General features: G+C 38.8%; 1 protein-coding gene across 1 annotated transcript; it reads right to left on the bottom strand.

The window, feature by feature from the left end:
* Nucleotides 1–5,594: 5,594 nt before the first annotated feature.
* Nucleotides 5,595–9,627, bottom strand: LOC122823389. Its single transcript, XM_044102965.1, has one exon. It carries the CDS (start codon nucleotides 9,273–9,275, stop codon nucleotides 6,255–6,257), a length of 3,021 nt encoding a protein of 1,006 aa, XP_043958900.1. The 5' UTR covers nucleotides 9,276–9,627; the 3' UTR covers nucleotides 5,595–6,254.
* Between the last annotated feature and the right edge of the window lie 1,568 nt (nucleotides 9,628–11,195).

The following is an 11,195-nucleotide window of genomic DNA, read 5'->3' as shown; positions in this document are numbered from 1 at the left end:
CAAACCTGCATTTGTTATAATATATATAAAACACTTTAGATTATGACAGAAAATAAAATAAAAAAAAACAAGACAATATGAAAATAAAAACTGTAGTCAAGACATCTATTTAAGACACCCATTAATGAGCTCTGCCTTCAGTCCCAATGATCCTCATATATGGCTCCCAGAGGTTCTCAAAGTCTCGCTGTTTGCCCTTGGCGATGTATGTTAGTCTTTCCTGTCCGAGGGAATTTGCAATTTCTTTCTTCCACAATCCCAGGCATGGGGCATCCATGCTCCTCCAGCATAATGCAATAGATCTTCTGGCTTGAAGAAGTCCGTAATCTATCAATTTAGTTTTAGTCTGTGATTGTTTAAATTCCACTGGGTATATTCCTAGAACACAGATTCTAACCTCTAATGGGACTTTAACCTTAAACAATTCAGATAAACATCTAATAACCTCCCTCCAAAACTTCTGGATTTTAAGACATTCCCACAAACAATGGAGAAGAGTTCCTTTTTCAAATAAGCATTTAGTGCAAGTGTCTGGAATATCACTGGACATGTGATGAAGCCTAACTGGGGTTATATAGGTTCTCATAAGCCATTAGTATTGCAGAAGTTTAAATTGTGTTTATCGTTTGTTTTTGCGCTTTTAAACAGGCCTGATTCCAGTCTTCCTCATCGATATCTTCAAGAGTATCTCTTCTCCAAGCCTCTAACCTATCAATTGCTGAATCCTTGGAGGAAAGCATCAACAAATTATAGAACACCGAAAGAAAACCTTTCCCTTTGGAGTCCCCAACACACGCCTCTTCTATTTTTGTTAAGGGTGGAATGTCAACTATTCGTTTCAGTTTTGATGACATATAATTTTTCAGTTCAGTTATTTAATATTTAAAAAAAATTTTTTGGGGGTATTAAATACTTCTTGCATAACTGATCAAATGTAAGCAACATGCCATTGGCATATAGGTCTTTAATTTTCTGAATGCCTTTGGTTTTCCATTAAATCCTCCATCATTTTTTCCTGGGGTGAACCTTTCGTTACCCCAAATCGGGGTAAATTGTGATAACTCTGGTCGGTCACCTACATGTTTATGTGCTGCATGCCAAGTTATAATTGTATTTTTTAAGAAAGGGTTCTTTGTGGTTTTTTTCAGTGTCTTTATACAGAAGTCTGGAACAGATTTCTGTTCAATGTCTACCCAAGCTGGCGGCGCCATCGGACAAAAGTAATGAGTAGCTGATGTTAATTGGGCGGCCATATAACACCATCTGAGATTAGGGACTTGAAGTCCACCTCTTTCATAGGGCAAATAGAGTAGCTTTACACTGAGTCTTGCTTTTCTATTACTCCAAATAAATTGATTAAATAGTTTGTCCAAACTGTCTTAAAATGAATCTGACAGTGGCAATGGAAGTGTTTGAAAATAGTACAAAAATTTGGGCAAAATTGTCATTTTTAATAAATTTATTCGACCTATCATGGACATAGGCAAATTTGACCATCAATTTAACATTTCTGTGACTTTTTCCACAAGGGGATCATAATTTGCTGCATTTATTTCATTGAGAAATGGGGTGACCTTAATGCCTAAGTATGTAAAACCTTTTGTAGTTGTTTTGAATGGAGTAACCACAATAGGACTTCTCCTTTCATCTTCATTAAGAAACATTAACTCTGATTTAGAATTATTAATTTTATATCCTGAAAATTCACCAAATTCTTGTATTAGATTTAATAAATTGGGAATACTGATCTTCAAATTACTTATGAAAAATATGATGTCATCTGCAAACAAGGAAATGAGATGGTCTCTTCCTCCAATTCTAATTCCTGATATTCCTCTATTTACTCTAACAGCGATCGCCAGAGGTTCTATTGCCAATACAAAAAGCAGTGGTGACAGGGGGCAACCCTGTCTGGTTGACCGCTGTAAATTAAAAGGTCTTGACATGTTATTATTGGTTAAAACTTGTGCTGTGGGATCAGTATATAGTAGTCTTATCCATTTCAGAAATGTTTCACCAAATCCATATTTGGGGAGGACTTTAAACAGATAGTTCCACTCTATTCTATCAAAAGCTTGACGTGCGTCCAATGATAACATCGCTGTGTCCTGACAATTATGTTTTCATGCAATACATTAAGAACCCGTCTTATATTATGGTAGCCTTGTCTTGTTTTAATAAATCCTTGTTGATCATCTATTATTAAATTGGGAAGATATTTATTTTTAATCTCCCAGAGAATGCTTTACACAAAATCTTTGTATCACATCCCATAAGACTGATTCCTCTATAAGAGGAGCATTCAGTCAGGGGTTTATTTGGTTTTAGCAAAAGAGTTATTGTAGCTAACCTCAGTGAATCTGGGAGTATTCCAGCTTTATATGATTCCTCATACATGTTGAGAAGTGGTGGGATTAATTTATTTTTAAATGCTTTATAAAATTCTATTGGAAGTCCATCAGGACCTGGTGTTTTACCGCTATTCATGCTGTCTATTGCTTCAGATAGATCTTTCATTGTTAAAGGACTATCAAGAGTTGTTTTCTCCTCCTCTAAAAGGGTTTAGAATTTTAATTGATTAAGAAATGCAGTTTGTGCTTCTTCGTTTCCAGAATATTCAGATTTATACAAGGTTTTATAGAATTCTCTAAAATTTTCATTTTTTCTGAAGGGTCTGTGGTTAAAATGTTCGATTTTAATTTTAAAAATTAAAAATAATTTCCGCTTGCATCCGTTTTATCCTCCAAGCCAATAATTTACCGGCCTTTTCTCCTTGATCATAAAATGCTTGTTTAGTCCACATTAAGTTTTTTGCCACCTTCTCTGTCGTTAGTTTATCATATCTGGTTCTTAAAACAGTCAGTTTATGTAATTTTGTATGATCATTGCTCTGATAAAGTTCTGCTTCGCTAGATTTAATTTGTCTCTCTAATGATTTTAATTCTTGGTTAAATTGTTTATTTTTATTACTGCTATAGCTGATGATTTCTCCTCTAATATAAGCTTTAAAAGCTTCCCATCTAATACATTTCAAAATATTTGTCGATGCAAGTTTCTATAAATGTGACAAATTTTGAATCTTTTAGCAGAAGTGTCTGCATCCTCCATCGTTTCACCCCTTGATCAATCTTATTTACGTTAATTTCCAGGGACATTGCAGCATGATGGCGGGTGGAGATAAAGCGTTTTTGGTCACTAACAGTAAAAAAGCTTAAAACTCAAAATTTTGAACTGGTTCCAGCTTCAAACAACCAGATTTACTGCTTCTCAGCATTTCCAAGTTATACTAAAGCAAATTATGCTGAAATTCGACTGTGGTGCTGAAATTTCACAAACTGTCCGTTTTTGGCTTCTCTCGCTGAGATAAAGCGTTTTTGGTCACTAACAGTAACAAAGCTTAAAACTCAAAATTTTGAACTGGTTCTATTTTCAAAAAACCAGATTTACTGCTTCTCAGCATTTCCAAGTTATACCAAAGCAAATTATGCTGAAATTTGATTGTGGTGCTGAAATTTCACAAAATGTCCATTTTTGGCTTCTCTCGCTGAGATAAAGCGTTTTTGGTCACTAGCAGTAAAAAAGCTTAAAACTCAAAATTTTGAACTGGTTCCAGCTTCAAACAACCAGATTTACTGCTTCTCAGCATTTCCAAGTTATACTAAAGCAAATTATGCTGAAATTTGATTGTGGTGCTGAAATTTCACAACTGTCCTTTTTGGCTTCTCTCGCTGAGATAAAGCGTTTTTGGTCACTAACAGTAAAAAAGCTTAAAACTCAAAATTTTGAACTGGTTCCAGCTTCAAACAACCAGATTTACTGCTTCTCAGCATTTCCAAGTAATACTAAAGCAAATTATGCTGAAATTTGATTGTGGTGCTGAAATTTCACAAACTGTCCCTTTTTGGCTTCTCTCGCTGAGATAAAGCGTTTTTGGTCACTAACAGTAAAAAAGCTTAAAACTCAAAATTTTGAACTGGTTCCAGCTTCAAACAACCAGATTTACTGCTTCTCAGCATTTCCAAGTTATATTAAGCAAATTATGCTGAAATTTGATTGTGGTGCTGAAATTTCACAAACTGTCCGTTTTTGGCCTCTCTCGTTGAGATAAAGCGTTTTTGGTCACTGTGATGGACCGAGTTAAAAATAGGAGGAGTCACAGGACATATTAGAAAATAGAGTTTTCTTTTATTTTAACCCAAAAAATTACAAACACCAAGATACACTGAGCTCATAAAAGAGGTCAAAAAAACAAAACTGAACTCAGGCAAAAATGTAAACAAACCAGCTGCACAAACAAACATAACTGACCTAACAAAGAAATGACACACAGGGGTTTAAATACTGGCTGATCAGACCAATTAAGACACAATAGGGGTAACTAAACAAAATACAATTACAAACAACATAAAACAAATAACAGTACAGCTAAATTTGACTAAACTAAAGACCTAAATGAAAATCAAAATTAATAAACTTTAAATACTAATATTTACTTAAATACAAACTTATCTAAACAAAAGAAACTACAAATTCCCTCTGCCAGCAGGAACTAGTGGTTCAGTCCAATCAGCATTTCAGCCTGCTGAGCCCTGGCCCCCATCCTTTGTCTGGCACTCCAAGGCAGGCAAGTACCAATGGGAAAACAAACGGAGTTAATCTTAAGTAAACAAAATTACCTTTAAGTTGACATAAATACATATGTTAACTAAATGTGCGCGCTAACAAATAGAACAAATGTATCCAAATCAACTAATAAATGTTTTTATTGAAACTAAAGTGTTGTGTTTGTATGAAAAAAAATAAACTGTGCATAAAAAGAGTTACCGAAAGAGGGTGGCCATGGATTTGGCCATCACACACTCCCCCACTTCCTTGTCTTCACTCTGGCACCGAGAAAGGTAATCAGCAGTGGTGTTGTCTTTGCCGGGGATGTAGTGAACTTTAAACCGAAATGGCTGCATAGCAAGATACCATCTGGTGATTCTCCCATTAGTGTCCTTCATTCTTTCTAGCCACTGGAGGGCTCTATGATCAGTCTGAAGAGTGAATTCTCTTCCAAGCAAATAATATTTAAATGAGTCAAGGGCCCATTTAATAGCCAAGGCTTCCTTCTCCACAGTTGCATATCGTCTCTCTCTTGGCAGTAACTTGCGGCTGATGTAGGCAACTGGATGTTGGTCCTCTGGTGGTCCCTGTAAAAGCACTGCCCCAAGACCCCTTTCAGAAGCATCAGTCTGCAACAAAAAGTCTTTTGTAAAATCTGGTGCGTGCAAAACTGGATTTTTACTCAGGGATTGGCTAATGTCCTTAAAAGCTGCAATGGCATCTGCTGCCCACTGAATTTTGGTGGGACTTCTGGAACCTGTCTTGTCTGTTAGGGGCGCTGCTCTAGCTGAGAAATTAGGTATGAATCTGTGGTAGAATGCAGCCATGCCTAGAAAAGATCGTAGCTGTTTCCTAGTTTGTGGAAGCGGACAAGATGCTATTGCATTAACTTTGTCAACCTGAGGTTTAAAAGTACCACCTCCAATGGTGAACCCAAGGTACTGTATTTCTGTCCTAGCAAGAGCACACTTTGCTGGATTGATGGTAAGGCCTGCCGAACGCAGCCGATCCAGGACCTTCTTTAGATGGTCAACATGCTCTTCCCAAGTTCCACTGAAAACCACAACATCATCAAGGTATGCACAGGTAAATGCTGAGAGCCCACAGAGTACCTGATCCATTAGTCTTTGAAATGTTGCTGGGGCCCCATGCAGACCAAATGGCAGGACTGTGAACTCGAACAATCCCCAAGGGGTGCGGAATGCTGTCAGCTCCTGGGATTGTTTGGTGAGAGGCACCTGCCAGTAGCCTTTAGACAGATCAATAGTTGTTAAATATCTTGCTTTCCCCAGGTGTTCAATGAGGTCATCAATACGTGGCATCGGGTAAGAGTCAAATTTTGATATGGAATTGAGGTACCTGAAGTCGATGCAAAATCTTATTTTGCCATCCTTTTTCGGAACCAAAACCACTGGGTTGCACCACTCACTTGTTGAAGCTTGAATGATTCCTAATGACAGCATGAGGTCCATCTCCTCCTTCAGCTCCACCCGAAAGCGTTCTGGTATCCTGTAACTCATACGCTTTATAACAGCATCCGATTTTAGAACAATGCTGTGCTCCACCAGAGTGGTGCGGCCTGGGCACTCTTGAAATATGTCAGAAGTAATAAGAGGTGTTACCTCAGACTGTGTTGGACCTAAGCCATCTCACCAGTGAGCAACAGAGGATGTTACTGAAGGCAAATAATCATTGACTTCTTCCTCCTCATCCACTCTGTGAATAAGCAACACTTCTGTTTCATTCTCCTTCCGTGGAACCCACTCTTTGAGAAGATTAACATGGAGCACTCGACTCCCTCTGTGGAAACCTGGTGTGGAGACTTGGTAGGTAGTAGGTCCAATTTTCCTCAGTACTTCAAAGGGTCCCTGCCACTTTGCAAGCAACTTACTGTCAGAAGTTGGCAACATAACTAAAACCTTCTGACCAGGAACAAAACTTCTGTGGCGAGCTTTTTTATCAAACCAAACCTTTTGGTGTTTCTGTGCAGTTTCCATGTGACTCTGAGCCAACTCACTCATCTGCTGCAGTTTATCCCTCATATGGAGAACAAATGAGATAATATTAACAGGATCTATACTTTGATCTCCATCCCATACATCTCTCAGCAGGGTCAGAGGGCCCCTCACATCATGGCCATAAAGGAGCTCAAATGGGGAGAAACCTGTGGAAGCCTGAGGAACCTCCCTATAAGCAAAAAGGAGGTATGGCAGCCACTGATCCCAATCAGAGCCTGTATCGTTAACAAACTTACGAAGCATTTGTTTGAGGGTTTGGTTAAAACGCTCCGTCAGGCCATCCGTCTGTGGGTGGTATGGTGTTGTCCTCATGCTCCTGATGCCCAACAGCTTATAGACCTGTTTCAACAGTGTGGACATAAAATTAGTGCCTTGATCAGTTAAAATCTCCTGTGGAAATCCAACCCTTGAGAAAAGTTGAATCAGTGAAGAAGCCACATGTTTTGCTTTAACAGTCTTTAATGGAAAAACTTCAGGATATCTGGTCGCATAGTCCGTAATGACCAGCATAAAGCGATTTCCAGATTTACTTTTTTCCACCGGGCCAACTATGTCCATCCCAAGACGTAGAAAAGGTGTGCCAATGATGGGGAGGGGTTGACGTGGTGCTTTGGTGGGGACTCTAATTGAGGTTTTCTGACACTCGGGGCAGCTTCTGCAAAATAAAGCAACATCTGATCTTAAACCAGGCCAGAAAAAGTACCGCTTAATACGAGCAGTGGTCTTATACTTCCCAAGGTGGCCAGCCCAGGGAATAGAGTGTCCTAAAGTCAGCACTGTCTCACGAGCCTTCTTAGGGACAACTAACTGCTTAAACTGGCCATGTTGATGGTATAAAATGCCATCTTGCAGTATATACGGCTCTTTGTTTGTGTCAGATCCTACAGAGGCCACCCTCCTAGCCTTCAGCAACAGGACAGACAAAGTTGGATCATTCTGCTGCATTTCTCTGATGTTTGTGGGTATTGAAAAACCCAGTGGCATATCTGGAGCCACTTCAACTGAAGTCTCACCCAGTGCATGTTGAAATTTCTCACGCCTTTTTTGACTGCGTGGCTTCCGAGATTTCCCAGGTTCTGTCTGCAATTCAGCATTGAAAAAAGGTAAAGCACTGAGTGTAGCAAAATGCTCATCTTGATTTTTAGCTTGGGCCCTGGTTACAGCCACATTACAGCTCTGCACATCCCTCAACAAATCATAAATAATAGGCAGATCCTCCCCGAGAACTACAGGATAGGGTAGGTTATCAGCTACCCCAACCTTCAACAAATAGGGAGCCCCCTGCACCTCAATAAACATATCAGCAGTGGGGTATGATTTCTCATCACCATGTACACAGCAAACTGATATTGTTTCAGAAGGGCATATACAATTAGTTGGTACATGGTTCTTGTGCACTAGAGTCTGTGTGCTGCCAGTATCTATTAAAGCATTCATTTCATGTCCATCAATCTTCACTAGAATGGTTTTATTTGACTGCTTTATTTCAGTTTTAGTATCCATATTCTGATGAGGCACAAAACACATTTGAGTTAGCTTACTTTGATTCTTGGGGCACATGGGCTTGGTGTGACCTTCTTGTCCACAGAGGTAACACACTGGTGGTCTTTTTCCTGTCTTAGAAGACTGATTTTCCTTTAAAAAAGGCTTACCCACACTCACTGCTAACTTTTGATGGGGCTGAGAGGGTTGTAACCGACGTGAGTCTTTGGCAGCTCTCCATGCACTGTTGCTCCATGGCTGACTCCTACTTCTGGCAGCTACAAACACATCCGCCAGAGTAGCAGACTTAGGATCGTGCTCCTTGATCCAGACCTGAAGCTCAGGACACAACATTCTCAAAAATTGTTCCAGCATAATCAGTTCACCAACTTGCTTCACAGTTTTGTCTTTAGGCTGAATCCACTTCTCATAAAGTTCTTTGAGTCTTGAATACAATTCTTTTGGACTCTCATCAAGACTATCAAGGCAGCGAAATCTTTGTCGGTAAGTTTCTGGATTTATATCATATTTTTGTAAAATGGCAGCTTTTACCTTTTCATATTCCAGGGAATCATCCACATCCATGTTAACATAGGCACTGCGAGCCTTACCCGTCAGAAGAGGAATGAGTTGAAAAATCCAGTCTGACTTTGGCCAACGATAAGCAGCTGCAATTCTCTCAAAAGTGGTCAGAAAGTGTTCAATATCATCTTCAACAGTTAATTTTTCCAATTTAGGATGATGAATGTGCACAGACTGACCTATTGAACTGGAAGCTGAATCTGAATCCTCAGGTTGAGATGTTGCTTGAATCTGATAATCAGCTTGATTTTCAACAGGCTGTGGATCAGTTAATGTGGGCTCAGGGGCTGGGGCTGTCCTGGCATGCACTTCCATCTGCAAAAGCCGAAACTGGTGTTGCAAATACTTGAAGCGCTGTTCTTGTTGTGCAGAAACCTCTCTCTGCTTTTTCTCCCGAACTTCCTGTTGTCCCATGAACGTCTGAAGAATTCCAGCAATATCACGTAGAGTTGGCTCTCTGGTCTCATCATGCTCAGTGTCTCCAGCTGCTGCTGAAGCTCCTCCTTCAATTTCCTCCCTCTCTGACTGTTGGGAAGCCTCTTTGGTCTCAACTTTGTTTCCTTTTCTTGGACGCACACCATTCTGCATGGCTCAAAAAACTTGTTGGAGGGGGTAGAAAAATATTACTCACAAAAACAAAAAGAGAAAAAAAAAAATCCTGTCTCCTCAATTCAAAATCCTCACTTCTGACACCACATGTGATGGACTGAGTTAAAAATAGGAGGAGTCACAGGACATATTAGAAAATAGTAGTGATGGTCTATCTGAATCCAGGCTTCGAGGCTTGTACCGAGTAATAAGGGGGCGTGTCCGATGAAGCCCCGATTCGAGGCTTGTGTCGTCTTGCTGAAAACCACGTGACTGGCAACAAACGAGGCCTCGCATTGCATGGGTCACGTGACTGCTTCATTTTGCGTGTCGGTTTTCAAAATAGAAGCGTGAAGAGCCGCTGCTTGATCGCATGAGTGGAGCATTTATCTTCAAAAGTGGCCGAAATAAAAGGAACCTTTTATAGTTCATGTGTATTAATGATTTTGATGATGACACTCATCAAAATGTAATGTTTGTTACCAGTTTTCTCAATGGTTGATTGTGGCATATTTTATGACTTTATATTTATGTGTTTTTATTAAGTAAAACATTTTGACACTGGATTGTTTCTGAAATGTGCTACACAAATAAACTTGATTGAAATGGAGCCAGCAAGAAGAAAAAAATCTGACATTAGGGAAAACCTGAGATTATGATTCACAAGATTCTTAAATAACAATAATTAAACCCTTCACCTCTAAAATGTTCACCTTCTGGAAATTTTCACCATTTCTTTGTTCTGGAAAAATATATCAGTCTTGCACAGCAGAAACAGACTTAAAGCTGTTGGACGAGTAAAATTCTAGCTTATGAGTAAAAATATAAGGGATCAGATCAGAGACCAAGTTTTTCAGGAGGCAAATCAAAACTCAAAGAAAACTGTCTGCCCCAACAAGCACTACACTGAGTACACCAAAACAAATGTCTACTGTTAAATCAGTCAATGACAGAAGAAAACAGTCATTAGGATTGGGAACAAATAATTTTAATAACTAACAAAAGATTAGTTAAATAGGATTTAATTGACTCTCCTGTTACTAAACGTGAGTTTGACAAAAACTTTGTGACAATATTGCATTTACTAATTGTTTTTAAATATGTCTGTCTGAGTAACAAGGCCACAGCTTCACCAGCAGATGTCACTAGTGAGAAATGAATGAAGCATCGAGTAATGAACTTTTGGGCAAAGCAATGGGCCGGAAGCTTCATTGCTTCATGAGGCTTCATTTGCCCATCACTAGAAAATAGGGTTTTCTTTTATTTTAACCCAAAAAATTACAAACACCAAGATACACTGAGCTCATAAAAGAGGTCAAAAAAACAAAACTGAACTCAGGCAAAAATGTAAACAAACCAGCTGCACAAACAAACATAACTGACCTAACAAAGAAATGACACACAGGGGTTTAAATACTGGCTGATCAGACCAATTAAGACACAATAGGGGTAACTAAACAAAATACAATTACAAACAACATAAAACAAATAACAGTACAGCTAAGTTTGACTAAACTAAAGACCTAAATGAAAATCAAAATTAATAAACTTTAAATACTAATATTTACTTAAATACAAACTTATCTAAACAAAAGAAACTACAAATTCCCTCTGCCAGCAGGAACTAGTGGTTCAGTCCAATCAGCATTTCAGCCTGCTGAGCCCTGGCCCCCATCCTTTGTCTGGCACTCCAAGGCAGGCAAGTACCAATGGGAAAACAAACGGAGTTAATCTTAAGTAAACAAAATTACCTTTAAGTTGACATAAATACATATGTTAACTAAATGTGCGCGCTAACAAATAGAACAAATGTATCCAAATCAACTAATAAATGTTTTTATTGAAACTAAAGTGTTGTTGTGTTTGTATGAAAAAAAATAAACTGTGCATAAAAAGAGTTACCGAAAGAGGGTGGCCATG

Source organism: Gambusia affinis, linkage group LG20 (genome assembly GCF_019740435.1).
Source record: "Gambusia affinis linkage group LG20, SWU_Gaff_1.0, whole genome shotgun sequence".
Taxonomy (NCBI): Eukaryota; Metazoa; Chordata; class Actinopteri; order Cyprinodontiformes; family Poeciliidae; genus Gambusia; species Gambusia affinis.
The sequence above is the reverse complement of the archived record's forward strand: the minus strand, read 5'-3'. Positions and strand labels throughout refer to the sequence as shown.